Source organism: Lontra canadensis, unplaced genomic scaffold (assembly GCF_010015895.1).
Source record: "Lontra canadensis isolate GAN:19392208 unplaced genomic scaffold, GSC_riverotter_1.0 scaffold143, whole genome shotgun sequence".
Classification (NCBI taxonomy): Eukaryota; Metazoa; Chordata; class Mammalia; order Carnivora; family Mustelidae; genus Lontra; species Lontra canadensis.
In genome coordinates, this window is record NW_022631137.1 from 2,604,526 (window position 1) to 2,625,259 (window position 20,734).

Sequence of the window (20,734 nt, forward strand, 5' to 3'; positions counted from 1 at the left end):
CCAAAACAATTCCACCTGGAAGAGAGCTCAGGATAGCAATACTGAGTTCTCAGCGCCCTTTTCTCTGCCTCACACGGAGAAGGGCATTGTGGATAAGAGTCAGGGCAACCTGGGTTAAGGGTTAAGTCCTAGTGTTACCATTGCTAGCCAGGTAATCTTGAACACAGCACTTAAACTCCATTTTCTGTCCTGTGAAAGGAGGTGATAACACCCACCTCATGCGGTTGTGGTGTCTGGTTTAGAATGTAATCAGTAGCTGTTAATTCTACCAAAGTGAAATAGACAATAGGAGAGGGAGTCCTTTCCCTGACTCACAATACTAGGTGATCACAGAGGGGTAGTAGGAATCCATCTCCTTAGAACCATCTAGCTCTGCCACATGGAGAAGCAGGGGACAAGTTCATGCCAGGCCAGTGGCTACAGCTTATGGACTTCTGATTCTAGAGATGGTGGCCAAGGTCAAGGCTGTTGGCAGCACCAAGACAGAGAACAGTTGGAAACAATGGCGCCGGCCTAAGTCTGATCTCCTTCCAGATGCTCTGGGCTATGAGATGTGCTAGGATTTAGCACCAGCAGTGCCAAAAAGGCTGGCAGCTCCCTGGAATGCCCGGATCTGGTAGAAGGAAGAAGACTGCTTGGGAGCTCAGACTGAGTTCCACATACCGGCTCTGGTGCTTAATTAGCTGCATGACCTTGAGAAAGGTATCTGACCTCTTAGAAAGTGATCTACTTCACAGGGAAATCACTGATCTTGCAGGATTGATATGAGAGCCAAGTGCAGTCATTGTGTCAGGAACTGGCACATAATAGAGTTCAAGGAATGTTGGTTCCCCTCCTCTGAGTGTCTCTGATCTCATAAGATAATAATAGCAATAACAATACCACCAGCCAATATGTAACAGATTTACTACATGGCATGACAGCCCTATGAGTAGGCACCACTGCCCCCTTTTCACAGACAAGGAAATCACATTGAAAGACAAGGACATCATCTTGCCCAAGGTCACACAGCCAGTTAGGACTTCGGGTTAGATTTGAACCCAAATCTGCTTAGTTTCAGAACTGTGCTTTTAACTCACCCGGTTGTATTACAACTTAAGCCACTGTCTTAGATCCTAGCCCTCTGGGCAGGCCCTGGGCATTAAGGATGTTTATGCTCAATTCCTTGTCTTCTATCTTCTCCCTTCTATCTTCTATCTTCTCCCAAGAAAGCTAACAGCTCTCAACTTAACCCATGGTCCCCGACTGTTCACCTGAAGCACAGAGTGGAGCACAGACAAGGAAAAGGAGAACAGAAGTCAGGGAAAAAACTGTAGGAGGCTGTCAGTAATGTAGACTCTCATAATGCATAAATCCCCAACCTTCTCCCTTTCCTGCCTACAGAACTGGAAATCAGACCCAGATCTGCCACTTCCTAGCAGTGCCGCTTTAGGCAAATTAGGTGACCGCTATGTATTATGGTGTCTTCTTTATGAAACTGTAAATACCAAAAATGGAAACTACCAGAAAATATCTTTTCAAGGACCAAAGGCGATAACGTGTTTGAAGTGCTTGGCAGAGTACGGACATTTAAATCAGCACTTGAGTTTTAGCGACACTATCACACTACCATCATCCATTATCGCTAACATTGCTATCATCATCACCTTCCACTGTCACCACCATCACCATCATCATCATCCCTTTAGAGTCATCATTTCAAGGAGATAATGTACACCAAAGACATAGGACACCGAGGACAAGGAGAGGTCTGATAAAGCTGTGCCTGCAAGGTAGACCTGAGCTCTGGCAGCTCGAAAGACAATAACTGTCATCCCAGTCTTGCTTCTTAGACTCCTCCATACGCTGTTGTCTCAAGCACACAAGACAACCCCAGGGATAGTAATGTTGGCTCTAATGCCTCCATTTCCCCAGAACAGTCTCTAAACAACCCAGAACAAGAAATGGGCCCAGACCATTCAGACCTGAGTCTTTAGAAGAGCAAAAAGGGCCCAAGACGACCTCATCCTGAGGTTCTACCCAATAATCCACAGTGGCCCAGAACCAATCCATGCTTCCAGGTCCTGTAAGATCTTTGGCTCCCTCCCTCCATCCAAGTTTTTCCCTTTCCCAAGTTAAACTCCCTCTAAGTTCTTCCACTTCGTTCTTTTGCACAATAAAATAAATAAATGAGCATCTTCTCTTTCCCAGGCCCTGAGCTAAGAACTCAAGAAACAGTAGAGAACAAAATGGTCCTTATCCCCACTCTCAGTGAACCTTCATCCAGTGGGGCAGTTGGACACTAGACAGGGAATTAGTCAGAGCTTCATTGGCCTCCAAGATGGAAAGCGGCAACAAAGAAACCTTTGCAAGCATGTAATATAAAGTTTGACCAATCAGAAAACTCCAGGAAGGATTCTCTGAGGAAGGGACACCTAAGCTGAGCCCTGAGTGATCAGCAGGAATTCTAACAGTAAAGGGATAGGGAGAAGTTAGGGAAAAGCATTCTGAGAAGACCAAGCTTGTGCAAAGGCCTGGAGGCACTCTGGGGACCCTAAATTGCCTCCACTGAGGCAAGAGTGTTGGGATGAAGAGAATGAGGTCTGAGATGAGGCTGACAAGATTAAAGGGGTTCTGATGTTGCCGGGTCCATCAAGCAAAATAAAGGAGTTTTGGATTTTATTCTTAGATCCCCAGAACCCATTAAAGAAAAATTTAAGTTGAAAGAAAAAAAAAATACCCGACTCTTACCAATGTTTCTTTCATGCTTAAATATGAGAAGGGCACGGAGTCCTGGCCACGTCTTCTCTGTCTGCTGGGAATGATCCAGTAAAACCAGAAGGACACTATATTCTCTTTCTCTCTCTTCCTCTCTCTCTCTCTCTCATACCCACACACACACACACACACACACGTGCACGTGTATGCTCATGAGTAGAGGTGGGCGGAGGAGATGGAGAGGGGAGAGAGACAGACAGAGAGAACCAGCTGACAGACTGACCAGGGAAGCTAGAAACACTCCAGGCAATTCCCTGAGCAGAGCATAGTTTCCTCCAAATCAAGAAGACCTGACAGATAACTGGCAGTTGGGCATTCCAAGCACCTGCTGCCATCTGCCCAAACCTTCTTTCCTCCAGCTTCCCCGTCTGCCCATGCCAGGGAGTCCATACTTGAAACCATTCACTCTAAATAGGGATGGGGCTGAATACTGATGGCTAGTAGGAATACAGGCTCACACTAGTCCCCTTGGCTCCTCTCTCCTCGCTCAGAAGACAAGACATCCAAAGCTGGAGGTCAGATGGAGAACAAGAAGCTTCATGGAAACTCTTGTTCCTCTCTCCAAATGCTCTCTCCAGCATGGGCAGTTTGAGGAAGTATGATGACCCTGGATGGAACCCAAAGTTAGCCTCAATCACTTTGACAGCTCTACAGTCAAGTCTCCAACGCTGGGACTCCCCAGAGGGAAGGCAGTCTGCGTTGCACAGCATTTTTATAGGGTTTTAAGTGTTACTACTTTAAAGAATGACTGGAATAAAGCAATTCTTAGAGGAAGTGCTTCAGGGGAGAAAAAAGAATTGTCAGAATTAGAATAAATTATCAGGAAACAGGGAGAAGGCAAAACTAGCTCATAAGGAATTCCTACTAGGAACTGGGAACTTTGTGCTGCCTCTTTAAATTCTCCAAAAAAATCTTAGGATGTAGGAACTATGATCATCTCCACTTTCCAGAGAGAGGAAAGGAGGTCCAAGAGGAAACGACATCCATAAGGTTACAGTGTTAAGTGACAGAAAAGCCACATGACCACAATTCTAGGTCTATCCTCAACCCCTTCTTCATTCTTGTGTTCCCCCAGAGGGCACAATCCCTTCTGAAGCTCTTGACAGTATCTAAGAAAACCCCTCACAGTAGTTCAAAGGCAACAGGGCCACCTGGTCAAAAACCTGGGTTCCAGAGTCAGACATCCTGAGCAAGTTACTTAGCTTCTATAATCCTCAATTTCTGTATCTATGAAATGGAGACAGTGGCACCTGCCTCCTTGTGTTATACTGAGGGATCAATCATAAAATCCATGTAAGTCTCTGATTATGGTACTGAGCATGTGATATGCACTTAATTTCTGTAATAACATCATTATTACCAACCACTTCATTTTATACTCTGATTACAGTAGGAAACTTCTAAGACAGTCCCAAAGGATCCCCACCTCCTGGTATTCACACCCTTGTACAATCCCTTCAAGTCTGGGCTGAACTTACTGATTTGCTTCCAATGAAAGGAATACAGGAGAAGAAATGAGATGTCACTTCCAAGGTTCTGCTACAGAAGACCTGCACCTTCTTTCTTGGCGTCCTCTCTCAGTTATTTGCTCTAAGGAAAGTTGATAATCTATGAGCTGCCCTCTGGAGAGGTCCATGTGTCGAGGAACTCACGTCTCCAGCCTGCAGCCGGGGAAGACCTGAGGCTCTCAGCCCAACCAGTCTCATGTGTGAGTCTAGAAAGGGGTCCTCCCCAGCCAAGCTCCAAGGGGACTACAGCTCCAGCTGGCATCCTAACTCCAGAGAGATCCTGAGGCAGAACATCAGCTAAGCCAGTGTGCAACTCCTGATCCAAAGAAACCATGAGACAGTAAATGTTTGTTATTTTAAGTTGCTAAGTTTGGGGGTAATTTGTTACTCAGCAGTAGATAACTGATAAGCTCGCCCATATTTGTATTCACGCAATAGGCCTTTGCTTTATCAGCCCATCGGAAGGCAAACTTCTGCTCTAATCCTGTCTGGAGCATTATGAAAGACAAACTGGCATATTCAGAAGTAGAGAGTTTCACTGTATTTCACACAACAAAACATGGAGCCTGACAGCCAGGACAACCATACAGACAAGAAGCTGTCAGTCTCCGAAATGAAATCTGAAGGGTGTGGAAACTGGAGACAATTAGATCAGAAGGAGCCTTGGAAATCTAAAACAACTCCACTGTGTTATAAACTGAGGGGTGGGGGAGGAGTTGGGGCTAGCATGTCTTGTGGGATTAATCAAGCAAGGCTTCCTCTAGGGGCATCTGGAGCTAGGCCTGGCAAAGAATGGTGATCACAGACCAGCAGAGACCAAGTGCATCCTGATGGACTAATGATGTCTGCCAATAGCATTACTGGCACATACATCACACTTGCCACCCTGCTATTGGTGCTTCTAGAATGACTCAGAAAAAAGGGGGGCTATATCCCACTGCAGAAGCCCAAATCATAAAGGGCCTCCAACTCTGACAATGGGTGCATTTTCATCACTTCCCCCAGTCATGCTTTGTAAACTATTTTAAGAATTTCCCTATACTGGGTCCCAGACATGAAGGCTGTTCTGGGGCTAGTACCTCTGTGACACTTACATGTGACCAGTTTTGTTGACTGTGATAATAGGATGTATGGGCTCTACTGGGTCACCTCTCAGAGGGATTTCAAAAGCAAGGGATCAGAAAATGGTCTTCTGCTCCACAAGCTACTTACAGCCTCCAAAGATCAATGATTATCACCTTTTTGTTTGCCCTTCAGGACCCTGAAAATATCCCTCTATCCAGGAAGCAAACTAAGGCCAAAGCTGCAGGAAAAGCCAGAAGGGTAGCACAAGACGACCTGGTTCGTGCACAGCAGTGGCACATTTAGAAGCAGGAATGGCACACATGCCCCAAACTGTTCCCTGTGCCCTTGGCCAGCATCCTGTATCAATTAAGGCATTCTTTCTTTATGAACCTGGGCGTGGTCTCAGGTTCTGGGTGCACATAGCACTTCAAGCACTGCTTACAATCCATCAGGGTTAGCGTGGACAATTAGATTTGAATCAAGTGCCTGCTTTGTCTTCCTTCCTGGCTCACATGCTGAGTTTTGTCAGCAGCCCTGGCTCCCTTTCCTCCACGGGCTTTGCCCATGACAAGTCACACCTCACCAGCCAGCCCTGGCTAGGATCCAAGAGACAGGAGAAACAACCAAACACACATCTGCCCATCATCTCCTCCGCCTGGAAGCAAATTCCTTATTTCCAAGTACAGAATGGAGTAGAAGACTCTTTTAGCACACGAGAGTACTAGGCCTAAGAAAGTCATCTGTGTCCACAGCCTGAGAAATAAAGCCCACACTGCCATGCCCCTGACACTTTATGGCTCACGTGGACCAAGAAGCTTCTAAGTCCTGGATCTCTGAAAGATAATGGAAAAGTCTTTGTGAAGGTGACTCAAAGAGAAAGTTGCTAGTGTAGGATCCTCATTGGGACAGGGGTCCCTGTCATCAGTATCTAAAAGAAGGGCTGTTATGGGCTGAGTTGTGCCCCTCAAAAAATCACGCATTATAGTCCTAGGTCCCAGTACCTCAGAATGTGACTATTTGGAGAGGGTTTTTTAAGATTTTATTTATTTGTCAGACAGAAAGAGAGACAAAGGACAAGCAGGAGGAGCGGCAGGAAGGGGGAGAAGTGGGATCCCCACTGAGCAAGGAATCCAACACAAAACTTGATCCAAGGACCCCGGGATCAAGGACCTGCGCCAAAAGCAGATTTTTAATCAACCGAGCCACCCAGGCATCCCTGGAGATGGGTTTTTACAGAGGTGATATTAAATGAGGTGATTAGGGTGGGCCCTAATCCAATTTGACTGTGTCCTCTTTAGAGAGATTAGGACACTGAAACAGAGGAAAGATACTAGGCAAAGACAGCCCTCTACAAGCCAAGGACAGGGGCCTCAGAAGAGGACAACCCTGCAAGTCTTAACCTCAAGAATTCCAGCCTCTAAAAGAATAAATGAAACAAGATGGGATCAGGAGGGAGACAAACCATAAGAGACTCTTAATCTCAAAAAACAAACTGAGGGTTGCCAGGGGAAGGGGGCCAGGGAGAGTGTGGTTGGGTTATGGACATTGGGGAGGGTATGTGCTATGGTGAGTGCTATGAAGTGTGTAAACCTGGCAATTCACAGACCTGTACCCCTGGGGCTAATAATACCATATATGTTTATAAAAAATAAAAAAATTATTAAAAAAAAAAGAATTCCAGCCTCTAAAATTAAGAAAATTTAAGAAATTCTGGTATTTAATCCACCCCAATCTCTGGTGAGCTTCTTAAGGCCGCTTGAGCAAAGTAAAACAAAGCCTAACCGAGCAATTGTAGTCCAAGCAAGGTACACGGTATCTTCCTTTCCCAGGACATAGCAAATAGCCACGACCAAGAAGAAATACACACAGTTGGGTGGTAATCATATCCTTGAGAGCTGAGATTGTGTTTCCATGGCAGTTGTACTATGAGACAGAATAGTGAAAAGATTTAAGAAAACATGTATGGATGTCAGCTATAAGGTAGCCACTGTGTTGGTTATGGATGCTGAATTTAAGACCCTGATCTTGCCTTAGGTGGCACCAGTTTAATGGGGCCAGGAAAGAAAAATCAACTCGAAATGAAAAGTGCCACCACAGAGGCTGTGTGCACCCGAGTGAATGTGAAGAAGAACAAACGAAGTGCCCCACTCCCCTCACTGAGACTCTTTGAATATTTTAGAATACACTTGTGTGGGGTACCATGGGCTGGTATTCAATGATGTGATCATGTATGGGACTACAACCATCATGAAGATTAATTTAGCAATATCTATTGAAATCTTAAACGTTCAATCCTTCGAGAGAGCTGTTCTACCATCAGGGATATATTCTACATAGATTTCCTTGAAAAATATGACGCGATATATGCACAGTGATGTTCACTGAAATATTGCTTCTAAGAGCAAACACTGGAAACAAGCTGTCAAGATCAAACAAATCATGGGACATCCATATCATGACTTATTATGCAGCCATCGCGAAGAAAGGAATAAAACTATATTTGTGCTGCTATGGACAGAGCTCCAAGATAAAAGAACAGTCAAGTCACCAAAGAATGTGTTGTGTGTGACCACTTTGATATCAATGTTTAAGGCTGTATATACACAGCCACACACTAGCAGAGCCATAGATTATTTTTCCAGAAGGAATTCACAAAGCCATTGGGAATTAGGACTGGGCTGAGGGATGGGGGTATGAGGCATTTGAACCTTCCTGTACCATTTGAATTGGCCAATTAGGTGCATTTGCAATGTCAGCAGGGGTTGTCTAGGTGATGGGATCGTGGAATTTTTGTTTTCTTTGTACTTGTCTGTACTTTGGAGAAAGAAAAGTGTGGAAATTGTTTTATATCTACACATGAAGTATAGATGGGTGAAGTGTTTATGGATGTATAACAGGTGTGTGTGTTTTATCTCCCCTTCCTTGAGGCCTAAGAGAGAGATTAGGAGAAAATCCCCCATCAGCTTCAACCTATGGTCAAACACTTCAACACACATCATTAGCGATTCCACAGAGTTCAGCAGGGATTTCTTTTGTGTGTGTCCCACTGAAAGAAAACCCAGACTACAAGCCACGCTGTGAACGTGAGATAGCTCCCATCTCTGAGGAGAATCCTGCCACCTGAGCATCTGAGTGGCCCCACAGCCCAGCAGGCCTGAGCACAGTAACCATCTCTGAGTAGAGAAAGAAGGGCCTATGGACTAGGGTCAAGGTCCTGACTTCCTGGTGGCTGAGACGGAGGATGGAGAGAGGGAAACAAAGGGAAGGACCCAGAATGCTCAGGACCACTCTCTGTTTCAGGGCAAAATGCCTGATGGAAAAGAGGAAACAGTTTTGGGTTCAAGGAATGTTTTAGGAAACCCAAGCTTTCTCTGTCCACCATGAAAACAGGTAACAGATACTCTAGCAGGACAGTACTTCACTTGAAGCTCAGACTCTGCACACAGCTCTGGGAGGAAATACTCTGGAATCAGACCTGGGTTCAAGTTACATCTCTACCCTCTTCTAGCCGTGTGGTCTTGGGCAAGTCACCTAACTTCTGACAAGTGCTGACAGTCCTTTAGAAGGGGAGATGAGCAATAAACACACCAAGAAATGAAGCACATGACAGCACCAAGCTTTAACAAGTATAATAAAGGAAATCAAACAAAGGCTCTAATAGAGAATACCGGGGATCAGGGAGGTCTCTCTGAAAAGGTGGTACTTAAAGTGTGACTCCGTTCTTATGTGATTGAATATCTTCTCCATTCTATGAGCCAGGGTCCCAGGAAGGAACAGATGGCACACTCAAATTAGGATAATTTGAGAGGAATTTAATAAAGGGACTATTTATAAGAGTGTGGGTAGGGGGTAGGAGAACCACAAAAGATAATACAGTGTGCTCTGGGGCTAGTAACAGTGGGACTCCGTGTTCTGCCACCATGTCTGAACCTAAATAGGGACAGAGAGGGTTGCCTGAGATCTTAGTTTAGGAACGCAGCAGCCCACAGAAGGAAGCAGGGTCTATAAATGCCTTTCACTCTCCTTTTTCCTATAACCTGTTGTGACTCCCTATCACCTAAACCCAACCAGAAGCCAGTCGACAAGGGAGCCTGGTGCTATGGTCTACCCAGGGAAGTTTCCCAAGTCACAGTGCAGGATAGAGAAGAGCAGAAAGTGGATCTGGAGAGAAGCCGATGTGCTCCATCCATCCCTCCTTCCACACACCTGAGTCTGGGGCTGGCATCTCAGAGCTGACTAGCACCTCTAATCCTGCAGTCATAACACCAATGAGAATTACTTCACATATGTTCCATGTGTGTTTGACTTTAAATGCTCAATGATTTGCTACAGACATATTTCTTCATGCAAGGTTTTTTTTTTCTAGAGCTTCAGATGTTCCAGGTAATTGATAATACTGCTGCTCTGACTCCAAATTAAATAACTGCACACTTATCATCCATTACTGACTGGAAGGCACACCAGGAACTCGGCTGCCAGAAACATACAACCCCATAAATGCTAAGCCTTCCCTCTCTCTGGTGGCCTACTCCAACCCTCTGTCTGCTCAGATCGGACAGTGTGAATACTGCCCCACTTTTAGAAATCAAACTCCCTTTGCTAGTCTAACCTAAATTGGGATGAAAAAATGCCAAGGCTCTGAAATTTACTCCGTCAAGCTGAGCCCCCAGGGAAAGGATAACATTTGGCTGTGGAATCGGGAATGTTTGACTGCCTCTTCTGTCACCTGCTCCTCTGAGGGAGGTGGGAGATGCAGAATTTCAGTTCTATGGCTTATGCATTCCTTGCTCTCTTCCTACTTAGTTGAAGCAAAGCAAAAAAAAAAAAAAAAAAAAAAAAGAATGGTCACCTGAAAGTGGGTAGGCTAGGCTAGCCACTGGGATATGCAGTGAGAAGCAAGAAGCACATTGGAGGTTGGGTGAGGTGAGCCCTCCAACACATCCTGTCTACCTGAGCTGGCAAAAAGTCATACATGAATGGCTGGGAAAGACAGGAGTACTTGAGCCAGAAATGCCTTTCAGTGATGCGACACATCATTGTACAGGTCTCTAGAGAGCCTTCTCCGCAATCAGAAAATGTGAGGCATCCACAAGAGAAGGAGCCATAAGGAGTTCGCCCTAACACACAAGTCCGTCAGAGGAGGTGAGAGTTCAAAAACAATTTAGAGAAAATCAGAACTAACTCCATTAGTTGTCCCATTCCTACTCAGAATCTTATAGATTAAGAGAAACAGCCAGTGCAATTACTTCAATCACTTACGCAAAGTAAGATCATTGCCCAGAATGGAAATGACTGTCTGGGCCACCTGGTAGAGAAGACAGCCTGTCCCCAGGAGGTGGGGCTGAGCATTTCCTTCCTAGTCCTTTAAGTCTTTGCTTGGTCTTGAGAAAATCATAATCAAATTCACTATCTACTTCACCAGTACCCATCATCATCATCAAATCCACCAATGTAAGGGTATCTAGTGGAACATTTTAGTAGAAATTGGCTCTAGGACCTGCAGATGAAAAGTAGGTATCAAGTACCCACATGTTAAGAGAGATTTCTCAAAAAAGGTTTTATGGTCAAAACATTTTATCAGCATATTAAAGAAACCAAATTAGCTTTGTTTCCCAAATTTACATGAGCACTGTAACATGACCACCACCTTTGTAAAAAATGGCTTTAGGGTCTTAACTCCATAAGCACCCTACACAATGACTATGAGACACAAAGCTGGAAGTGAGTGGTCCCCAACCTTAGCTGTATATTGACATCACCCGGGAAGTTTTCAAAAATACTAACATCTGAGCCCCACCTCAGTGTAGACGAACTGCCAACACAGCAATCTGACCCCTGCCACACCCACCATGAGACCATACCTGGCACTTCACAACCATCCCCTCAAACCAAGCCAATACCACAAAACACAAGCAGGAAATGGACATTTTGCTGAACAGCTCAGAGCTTGATGGGACAGAGGAAAATGTGGTACATACATAATGGTGCAGAACTTCCTGACAATTTCCTTCAGAAATGTCTGATCCTTCTCCAAAATTTTCCTTCAGATGACAATTGTTTCTTGTCTTCTCTCTTCTTCCTTTGCTCTCCCCATGCAAGGGCCTCTAAGCCTCTCTGATCCTAACCAATTCTCTCTTGAATCTAAGCTTATGCAACCAACCCAACAAGAACAGTCCCACAGGTAGCTCAACAGCAGCACTCTCCTTTTACTCAAATTCTCTCCAGGGGTCTTGTCTCCAATCCCAGATGGCCAATCAAAGTTTATTTTTCAAATCGACATACATGAAAGTGTCAGTTACAAAAGTTCAATATGTACTCTTGCAGCTAGGGGGAGAGGCAAAAAATTTTTAAGACCGGCTAGGGGAATTAGACAGAGAAAGGTTAAATAGGAGGACTGCATGGAAGAGGCAAGACCCAGACATCTTGAGGAAAGCATTCACGTAGAGGAAATAGGAAAAACCTAGAGATTAAGGGCTGGGTCTGCAGAATTCCCCAAAAGCTGAAAGAAAAGAGCTGGGAGAGCAGGGAAGGAGGCAGCAAATCCTCAGTGAAGCCAATAACAATACCAAGCATGAATCTTGCCCTCAGCATGTGCCAGACACTGTTCTAAACACTTCATTTATCTCACTTTGCTTAAACAATCTGGTGAGAAAGGTACTGTTATCCCAGTGAGACAGTAGCAGGGCTGGGATTTGAAACAAGGCGGTCGTCTTCAGGGTCCATTTGCTTAACCACTGCATTAAAGAGTAATGAATTAGAAGAGCACAAATAAAAACAAGGCCAATTAAGCAGAGTGACTAGGTTCTGGAGTAATCCAGAATCTTGCTACCACAGAAATTCAGACCGGCAGCATTAGCATCCCCGTGGAGCTTATAAGAAATGCACGATCTCGGGCCTCACTCTAGACTTCCTGAATCAGATTCTGCGTTTTAACAAGCACACCGAAATGTGGGTGGTGCTGGTCTAGAAGTCTGAGGTCGATAGCATAAATCTAATTCAAGAAGGGAGCACTGTGGGTGGAAACAGAGCAGGTAAGAGCCCTGATGGGCTGCTGGATGTAAATACATTTCCAAAGCCACCTACGGATGGCAGCAGTCATTTCTGACAGTGAACAAAACAGCCGTGGTTAAGAGCTAGAATCAGTTCCAAGCACTAATGGCTCTGCCACCTACTGGAATGTGTGACCTCAGGCAAGTTACAACACCCCAAAGACTTGCTTTCACCATCTAAAAGTGAAGTCAAAGGATAGTTCCTCCTTGGGTTGTTAAGAATAAGGTGAGAAGTTCTGTACCTGGTGCTTATCATAGTGCCTGTTAATATGTAACCCCTCCACAAGCACTACCCATTACTATGATGATGTCAAAATTATAACTTAGGGACACTAAACTGGCTCTGAAGTTCTCCATTATGGTGCCAAAGGCTGTGAAGATGGAAGAAGGCGCAGGGAAATGCAAAATGCAGGTGAGCTCGATTTCCTCATCTTGCATGGATAGAGTCCAAAAATGCGATTTCATTCTTGACTTTGACTATTAGAGAAACAAGGGTTACAGCATCTTTTTCAATGAAGTGAAGGGCAACCACATGTAGAATTAATAACTGCCTTCCCTACCTTCCAAAACAGCACGTAAGATAAAAGCAAATCAAACAGAATCTGCAGAGCCAAGAAGAGAGAAAATAAATGAAGCAGCAACAAAAGTTCTTTTTAAGGAATTTTTTTAAATGACAGCAGATCAAACATATATATTATGACAATACACTGAATTTCACTATTAAAAGGCTAGGACTGTCAGAGTCGGTTAATAAACAAGATCCATCCATAGTCTACTTCCAAGAGATACCTCCAACAAAAAGAAATGAGAGGAACAACAAAAGGATGTGCCCAGGTCCATGGGAACCAGAGAGAAAGAGAGATAAACCAACACTGATTTCAGAAAAATCCCAAGGCAGAAATCATTAATGAAGCTCAACATGGTGATTTATATTCATAAAAGTTTCAATCCATAACCAATGCTACTCAATAAATAGTCTTTGTGAGTCAAATGACAAGGGCTCAAACGCCAACCAATTTCCAGAGAGAAATGGACAGAAATACAGTAGTTCTGGAAGACCCTAACCAACCCATCCAAATAAAGTACCCAAGGCTCCTGAAAAGCAAATAAGGTTTGTAAGATAGATAGCACACTACTCCAAGTGTCCAAGGGGTATCTCAGGAAAATTCAACCAGACTTGCCCACTTATCCATCCATCAATCCATCCACTCACCCACCCACCTACCCCATTCATTCATTCATCCATCCATCCCATTTTTCCATCCACCCATTCATCCATCCATCCCCAAACCCACTCACCCACCCCACCCCCCACTCGTCCATCCATCCATACTGTGTGCACTGAGAATCTACTCCACACTAGGCACTGGGGATCCAGTGGAATACAAAGATAGGATACTCCTTAATAGGAATTTTACAGACTCCCTCCATGCACAAAGGAGAAAAGAACAAGTAGACAAAGTAATTAAAAAGAGTCATGGTGATAAACAACGGAACATGACTGAATTTAAAAGGAGTAGCAAGGTATCAGCTAAGGTCTCTGATTTAAATCCAGCGTGACATCTGAGGACCAGTGAGCAAGGAATGGTTCTTGAGGAGATTTCATTTCAGTAAGAGGAAGTCCAGAAAATAAACAAGAGAACAAGAATACTATTTCAGATGGTGGTAAGTGGCATGAAAAAGGTAAGATACAACAATGGACAAGAACATGTTTGGGGCAGGAAAGACAGTGATAATTTGGATAGTCATCGGAGGCCCCTAAAAGAAGGGGGGCGTTGGATCTGAGAGCCTCCAGGAGCAGCGGGCTGGCAAAGGCCAGGGCAGAAAGATGCCTGGGAGCCATCCCCTGCCAGGGTGTTTGGGTGTTATTCTTGGAACCATGGGAAGCCTCTAGATCTACCTAGATAGTCTGAGAGGTAACTTCCTGCGGGTCTGCTCGAGCCCTGAAGACACCACAGGTTCCTTACGTATTCATACACCCTTCTAAGCCAGAGCTACCTATATAGGCCGACTTGCCACTTCCAAAGAGGCTCAGATGGTAAGTCCTGCTCTAATTACACTGGTAATTACGAAGTGACACTTGCTGGGCAGAAAAGAGCACTACTTCTGTTAGGAAATGATCCCTGGGAAGCCAGTCACAGCCTCTCTAATAGGGAGGGTGCTGTGAATTTACAAACAGCTGATGGAAGGAGGTGAGACCCAGTCCACACAGGGAGGACAGGCATCATCATGAAAAGTAAAGAGCCTAGGTTTTGGGAAGGACTCCTCTGAGCATTCACACCTCCACTCCCTGTTCTGGAGACAGCATTAGAAAGAGAGAAAATACTCCACGGTTAGTTAGGCCTAGATTTTAATCCTTGTCCTGGCCTCAGTGTGCTGGGTGACCTGGGATGGTTATTTGCCTCTCCGAGCGGGAGGCTCTCCATGCACAAATGGGTTTAACAACCACCTTTCTTGTGAGGGTACACCTGCACACAGTAGGTGTCTGGAAAACGCCAGATCCTTCTCTCCAGGTTCTCCCCACACCTTTTGGTTGGAAGCTCAGAAGGGAGGAGGAAGGAAAGCAGGATAAAAGAAAGAGAACAGCGAATCACGCGGTTATTATGCTACCTGGTGATGCTGGAAGGGAGTTAAACAGCCAGCGATAATAAGATTCTTGCCTCGTGTTCCCTGTGACGGCGAATAACAGAGACATGAGAACAGAGCATCCATCAGAGCTCACAGAGGAGACAGACAAAGGTAGGTGATCAAAGGAATAAATCCACTGCAATCTGAGAAACAGCCTGCCTGCTTTCATCCATCTGGGAGGTGACGGGAGGACTCACGCTCTAGCCAAAAACATACTTTTCTACCCAAACTACCATGGGCGTGGCAGGTTTCTAGAACAGATCCCCTCAGGGCTAATCAATCTTCTCCTTGGTCCAGCCATGTCTCCAGCGCCTCAGCCCCCACTCTGAGCTAAGCTTTAGAAATAACGCCACTGCCAAGGAGATTTATCCATTTTAAAAGGTCAGAGAATTACTGTCATTAAAGCTTGTGCATGAAGCAGGTATACATATGCCCTAGCTCCCCCTTTATGGCCCTCAGGAGAGGGGGACCTAGGGAAGGAAATGAGGCTCCAGGAAGTTATCTTCCAGGCAAAGCATTTCACTACTTGGTGCCTAGGGAGCCACGGACTCCCCGTGGGTGGGACATACCCACCTATGCCACCTTTATCACCCTCTCACCTTAGAAGGATCAGTCTCCAGCTTTCTGAGCTGCCACAGAAGCTAGGACCTGGACCTTCCCTGTCCAGTTTTGTAGAGCATCCCTCTGACAGAAAGAAGGATGAACAACTCCACACAAGAGATCTACACCTCACACCCCAGTCACTGACGTACTGACAAGGCAAGGACGCAGAGTCAGTTTAAAAAACCTACCACTACCACCTTGAGCGTAAACACCAGTTAATCTGTTTTTGCTACATGCTGGTTAGTAAACCACTAAGAAAAGATGAATGAAATGCCATTGCCCGGGGTGCCTGGGTGGCTCACTGGGTTAAGCCTCTGCCTTCAGCTCAGGTCAGGATCTCAGGGTCCTGAGATCAAGCTCTGTGTCGGGCTCTCTGCTGAGCAGGGAGCATGTTTCTCCCTCTCTCTTTCTGCCTGCCTCTGCCTATTTGTGATTTCTCTGTCAAATAAATAAATAAAATCTTAAAAAAAAAAAAAAGAAAGAAAGAAAGAAAGGCCACTGCCCCAGTAGGAATTCCCATTTTCTCATGGTCAAGTAAGAAATTTGGAGCACCCCAAAATCCTCTGGGGATGTGTGGTTCTGGGAAAACAAGAACTGTAATGAGGGTTTTTTTTTTAAGGGGGGGGGGAAACAATCACTGCATTAGTGTGGAAAATGTGGTACCTGGGGGGAGTCTAGAGAAACCAGCAAACACATGAGGAAGAATCCAGGCTGCAGAGTTGCACAGACTGAGATTCAAATCCCAGCTCTGCCAGTTACAAGCTGTGTGACTGTGGGTAAGTCACCTCATCCCTCTGGGCTTCTGCCCTGCATGACAGAAAGGGGGACGATGAGACCTAGTCTGTCTAGGTGCCAGGGAGATTTAGGCTAATATAAGTGTTGCTCACAGCTAATGTCCAATGAATTGATATTACTTTGTCAAGTTAACATTGTCAGTCCTTATTTTTATATACATACACGTGTATCCAGAGACAAAGAGTGAGAGAGAAAAACTGAGTAACTCCAACAACCAACCTATGAAAAAACCAACTCAATCAAATGACCCAGCAACAACACAGACTTTCCAAAGTTTAGAAGTCAAGATGCCCAACGGAAAAGGAGGGTCTATCAGAAACTAGGAAACCCACTGGTTGGCCAAGAATGATACAACTGGTTCCTTGAGTTTAGGAGAGCCTGCCTGTCATCCTCCGTGCTCTCCACGCTTGCTTTGCCCAGTACCGTGCACAGACTAGAATGGGCTAACCAGGGATGATGGCCCTAACTGCAGGACAGCATGGTAGTTGAAAACAGGGGCCCTGGAGCCAGCCCACTGGGCTTTAAATCCCAGTCAACACTGGAGTGACCTTGCTGAGATTCAACCTCCTGGTTAAAAGAAGGAAACACTTTGGCATTTCTTCACAAAGTTAAACACAGAATTACTCTATGACCCCGCAATTCTACCCCTAGGTGTCTATCCAAAGTAATTAAAAACAGGTGTTCAAATATTTGTGCATGCCTGTTCACAGCAGCACTATTCGCAATTGCGAAAATACCCACCACCAGATGAGTGGATAAACCAACGTGGCACGTCCGTACGATGGAATGTTGTCCGGCCATAAAGGGAACGAAGTACTGACACATGCCACAATGTGGATGAATCTGGTAAACGTTATGCTTAGTGAGAGAAACCGATCACGCAAGGCCACATGTGTGTGTATGAATCATATGAATGTGTGATTCCAGACAAATCCACGGAGACAGAAAGTAGATTAGTGGTTGTCAGGGGCCGGGCCAGGGGAAACAGGGAGTGTGACTGCTAACGTAGTTACCTTTGGGTGACGAAGATGCTTAGAAGCAGCAGTTGACAACGTTGTGAATGTACTAAATGTCACTAAATTGTTCATGTTGAAATGGTTACTTTCATGATATGTGTATTTTGCCTCAGTAAATTATTTTATGTATTCAAATTTTTCTACCCATAACTGGCAGCCAACAGCAGGAGCCCAGGGCGGGGGGCGGGGTGGTCTCCAACAGGCAGTGACACTGTCAGCAGGAGAAGGAATGGGGGACCATGAAGCACCTGCTCGTCACCACTCAAACGACGGAGACCATTGATTTAGCCTCCTTCACCACCTCCAACAACTCCAGGCTGCCCATGGGCCAGCTCTGCACCTCTCCAGTCCCACCACACAGGAAATTTACATGTGTAATAAAAAGCCGCTATCTTGATACTAATCTTAGGAAGAAAAAAAATTCTTACATTGGTATTAATTTTCCTTCCCGGGTTTTAATTGAAGAGCGGATACAGTGTCATGAGGGAAATAAAACCTTACTTCATCTATCCAAGGGCCATGTGGCTTCATTAGAAGTTACATTAGCTCCTCATTAAGCAACAATAATAATGTGGAGTCAGAGTCAATGAAAAAAATGCACTGCCCCAAGGTATAGATCCGTTTGGTTCAATTATATTCTTACATGGCCAAGTTCTGGTGGTTCCAATGCTAATAAAAATGTGTGATGCCAGAAGAGGTGGCTTCCTTTCTCTGCCTTCAAAGCTGAATGATGACACAGGGGCAAGGGCATGGCTTCCATCCTTACAACCACTCTCATCATCTCTAATCAGAGGCCATCTAACCGCTTACCCACCCACACCCTGGCAAAACCGACTTCTAGAGTTCATACATCAGTGGTGCCAAGCAAGTCACCAGCCTTCCCAGATCCATTGGCAGAGACTGCTCTGGGTGGAGGGTGAATTCTGCTGTGGTTGATTATAGATGTCTGCATCAGGCATGGGACTGGAGTGCTGTGCCTGATGGCATGTGTTCCAGTCATGCCCAGAAACTCCTCCAGCTGGGAGGGGAGCTTAAGAAAACTATCACCCTGAGGATTCCCACCCTGCTCCTTGGTCACACCCTTACATGGCTGGACTGGGTTAGCACAGTAATAGAGTACATGAGATTTTACTTCCTTCATTTTCACCAGACTGAACAAAAATCCCAACTCATGACAAATGAGTACTTACCTGACCCTCAACCAGGTCATATGGCAGGGACGGTATATCCTGCATTAAAAAAAAAAAAAAAAAAACAAAGACAAGAAACATTGAGTTTCACATTGCAACAACTGCTTTTCCTATGCTTTTCTCTTAGACAAAATAACTACATTCTTTGGAGAGAAATATTTGATTTATTCAATCCAAAAATGTTCATTCAGTGCGTAACGCATGCCAGGTGCTATATAGGCTCTACATTTATAACAATGAACTAGTTCCTGCCGTAGAGTGGGAAAGAGAAGAGGGAAAACATAGCAAATAAGGAAGGTAATAAGTAACTAACAGATGAAGATAGTATCAGACAGTGATAAGTCTGAAGATGATAAAATGGGTTATGGGGGACAGAGTGAGGACTGCTACTATAGACTGGGGGGGTCAGGGTAGCAGGTATTGAGACTGAATGACAAGAAGGAGCCAGACATATCTGGAATAGGTATTTCCAATGCAGGGACGGCAGGTACAAAGGCCCTGGGGCAGGCACAAATAGGAGAGGGTCAGCCAACAGGAAGGCTGAAGTGGCTGGAAGTAATCAGATATCAAAGAGGCAGGCAGGGTCCAGATCGCATCTGGCCTTGAAGGCTGACATATAAATTTAGGTGTTTTTCTAATAAGCAAGTTAGGAAGCCACAGGAAGATGCAAAGTATCTTTTCACAGTACCAAAAAAGCCACACCCTACTCAGCTCAGTAGCCCCAAGTAGCCGCAGTGGAGTGGACTGACCTATGCACATGCCCCCCCTTATCCTCGGAATGCTGAGCCAGCTCCCAACACAGGAAGGGCCCTGGCTGAGTCAGAAGAGAAAAGATGAGTTGCAGAGACACTTTATGGAATGCAAATTTCAGGGCCAGCCTGCCCCCGTGCCCAGGATATCACCCTTCAGGCCAAGATGATTTCCCACCCAAAGGGAGAGAAGGTAATGCAAGTGGCCCTTTTCCATGCCTGAAGCTCACATCAAGCCCTTCATCATATGCCTGTGGACTCTACCACTACCTGGGAATCCAAGACAGAGAAACAAGAAAATCCCTTTCCTGGACTCTGCCCAAGTGAGGATAACCCCCTCGGCACTGGCTGGTCCCAGGGAGGTTTCATGACCTAACAAGCTGCATCGAGGAGTTGAGCCAACCAGCACCCAAAAGGCCAAGGTCTACTTCCCAAGGTCTCAGGCGCAAGTGACCTGGCCACCTAGACAAGGAAACATCCAGCCCTGACCTCCCATCAACACCTTGAGTGTCAGACTCCTCATTCTACTTCACAGGGTGGTATGCGGATTAAATGAGACACCACACGCCCAGATTATAGACTGCACTCAGCAAAGGCCTAAATGTTAAGAGCCATTATAGCCCGTTTATTATCATTACCAGTCAAGGCCATGACCAAGAGACTGACAATGAACATGGGCTAGGACCAGTCAGCACAGTCCATTTACATGAAGAAAAATGCTTGGGGGTATGACTAGGCTAGAGCTATAGTTATGAAATAGGCAATCTGTAGAGTAGATGTCGGAAACATGAAGGAAGAGCTCCTTTTCCTCCTATCCCCACCCAAAGGGTGATACACCCAGGCATGCTGATGGCTTCTCTCTCCTGTTTGCAAGGTGTACACAGGAGGGCTTTTCCTGCCTGCCTATGCCTGCCAGGTCAGCTTTGGGAATGCTACCCTGGCCACTCAGGTGGGTCTCTGGCCTCATACTTACCAGGGAGGCACACATGGAGAGTGTAAGGCTGAGCCTGAGGTCTACGTACACAGGGGACATGAATGTAGACCTTTCCCCTGGGGTCCTCAGCCCTTCCTCCACCAATCACCCCTCCCCTTCCTTATCTTCAAATGCTCCTTCAAACCAGATCCTTCCCCGGGCCCGGAAACGTCTTCAAAGCTCACCCTTCTTTCCCTTGCTGCTTTACCCTCCTTACAAACAACCAAGCTCTGTTCTCTATGCTTCTTCCATGCACCCTCCAGGACGGAGCTCAACCCGAGGTACACTATAAGGAGCACAAAGGACAAGGCCCCCAGTGGCATTATGGTCTGGGGGAGGAACAGACAGCAAAATACAAGTGAGGCTACAACCCTGAAGAAGAGTGTGTAAGGCCCCTTCTT

General features: G+C 45.5%; 1 protein-coding gene across 10 annotated transcripts in view; it reads right to left on the reverse strand.

Moving 5' to 3' along the window:
• Positions 1-20,734, reverse strand: part of RBFOX1 (RNA binding fox-1 homolog 1) — a 2,042,166-nt gene that overhangs the window by 1,845,494 nt on the left and 175,938 nt on the right. For 9 of the 10 annotated variants that reach the window (XM_032843801.1, XM_032843800.1, XM_032843795.1 and 6 more), the window contains exon 2: positions 18,612-18,650. The exons of the other annotated variant lie outside the window; for it this stretch is intronic. In XM_032843801.1, the coding sequence (XP_032699692.1) occupies positions 18,612-18,650 (39 nt within the window). The remainder of the gene's footprint in view (positions 1-18,611; positions 18,651-20,734) is intronic. 10 annotated transcript variants of the gene reach the window in all.